The sequence below is a fragment of the Arachis ipaensis genome, chromosome B01 (genome assembly GCF_000816755.2).
Source record: "Arachis ipaensis cultivar K30076 chromosome B01, Araip1.1, whole genome shotgun sequence".
Taxonomy (NCBI): Eukaryota; Viridiplantae; Streptophyta; class Magnoliopsida; order Fabales; family Fabaceae; genus Arachis; species Arachis ipaensis.
In genome coordinates this window covers 10,655,669-10,657,645 of record NC_029785.2, presented here as the reverse complement: position 1 = coordinate 10,657,645, position 1,977 = coordinate 10,655,669, and the positions used below count along the sequence as shown (strand labels likewise).

At 25.3% G+C, this 1,977-nt stretch overlaps 2 protein-coding genes across 2 annotated transcripts in view; both read right to left on the bottom strand.

Moving 5' to 3' along the window:
- LOC107624847 (naringenin 8-dimethylallyltransferase 2, chloroplastic) overlaps positions 1-1,977 on the bottom strand; it is a 149,196-nt gene that overhangs the window by 19,597 nt on the left and 127,622 nt on the right. The gene's annotated exons all lie outside the window — the stretch shown is intronic.
- LOC107646183 (naringenin 8-dimethylallyltransferase 2, chloroplastic-like) overlaps positions 1,043-1,977 on the bottom strand; it is a 2,431-nt gene continuing 1,496 nt past the window's right edge. Inside the window, exon 4 of the mRNA XM_021117341.1 lies at positions 1,043-1,312. Coding sequence (XP_020973000.1) covers positions 1,058-1,312 — 255 coding nt within the window. The 3' untranslated portion in view covers positions 1,043-1,057. The remainder of the gene's footprint in view (positions 1,313-1,977) is intronic.

Here is a 1,977-nt window from a genome sequence, read left to right as displayed (position 1 = left end):
ATAATAAAACATATAACATTAATATAGAAAAGTATCATAAACAAATTAAAGTAACTAATAAGCTAAAATGTGTATGTAAAAATAGTGTGACACATATATGTTCACTTATGTGTTTAAACTTTAAAAGTTGTCAACAGAAGGAAAAGATAAAGCATTGAAAGTTTTTGGATTTAAAATAAGATGTTTGTAACGTTAGGGATTAAATTAAGATTTAACTCAAAGGTTGAGAATTAAAATAATATTTTATTTTATATAATTTAAATAAAAAATGTAAGTTAAATTAGAATAAAATGAATATCTTTGAATTTTGAAGAACTAGAAAGGAGGAGTTTAATTTTTTTTTGGGTAAAGTACTAAATTGATCCCCTATGTTTGGGCGTAATTTTGTTTTAATCCTTAAAGTTTAAAGTGTTCTATTTGAATCCAAAAAAGTTTCATTTAGCATCAATTTAGTCCCACAGTCAGGTCAAACTTAAATAATTAACGGAATGTCCTGCATAACAACAGTACAAGAACAAAATCGATAATCTGGAAACAAATACAAGCTTCAGAGGCACAAAATCAACCGTTGATGTATCAATACATTTATTTATCATTCTCTTTAGTTCTATAGAAAATATTTTATTTATATTATAAGAAAAATAATAAATAAATGTATTGATACATCAACAGTTGATTTTGTACCTCTGGAGCTTGTACATGTTCTCCAGATTATCGATTTTGTTCTTATACTGTTGTTATGTAGGATATTTTGTTAATTATTTAACTTTGACCTCACTGTAGGACTAAATTGATGCTAAATGAAACATTTTTGGATTCAAATAGGACACTTTAAATCTTAAGGATCAAAACAGAATTACGCCCAAACATAGGGGACCAATTTAGTACTTTACCCTTTTTTTTTATTAAAGATAGGAAGACTCGAACATGTGACCTCTTAAGTGAGTATGAAGAGATTATACTATTTGAATTATAACTCATTGACAAGGAAGAATTTAATTAAAAAATTAACAAAATTTTAATCATATTATCTGTATATAAAAAATCAACTATTAAATCAGTTAAAACTATAATAAAATTTACGACTCGAAAACTTATAATAAAACAATCTCATAACACTTATACACCTACATATTTGAATATCACACTTTCGTGATGAATTCATTGGCGAACAAAATATTTCTATTAAAACAAACTTTGTGAAATCTAAAATTTCACAAGGCCAAGAAATCCATACCTTATCTATTTGAAGATCAGCTAATTGATTTATGCCAACTGTATACCAATGCATGAAGATCATAGCTATGATAAACTGAGAAAAGATAAGGTTAATAACACACTTCTGAAGTTATAATTAATAATCATATCTTCTAAGAGAAAAAAAAATACCTTTCATCTTCTAGGATCACCGAAAAGAAAGAAAGAAAGTTAGGAAATATTACAAAATAATACATATCATTATTTTGGGATTGTTTTCAACATCTCCAATCAATCTCCAATCAAGACTCGTAGAAGCATTCCAATAAAAATATTGTATCCTAGGTAAAAATACTAAAAAAAAAATTGAGAATCATAATTTATTTTCTTAATTATTCTCTTAATTATAAAAAAATTCTTGAATTTCTTTTATATTTTTTTATGATTTGAAAAAAATCTCATGTAAAAGACGCCAAACGAAAAAGCGTCCTTAACTCAACATGCACCAAAACATTAGTTAATTGTACTATTTTCTGAGTTAAAAATGCTTTTTCGTTTAACATATTCTCTATAGGATATAAAAAAGAAATGTCAACATATGAGAAACAATATAGCATATAAATAAATAGTTTAAAAATATAACAATTTAATAATAAGTTTGCAAAAGAGTGGCGAATTAATAAAAAAACCAATAAATTATTTCTCGTTGCAAGATGATATTATTTATGCTATAGGAAGGATCAAGTGATAGGAGATTTTTTCTTGCTAATGTACGTAAGG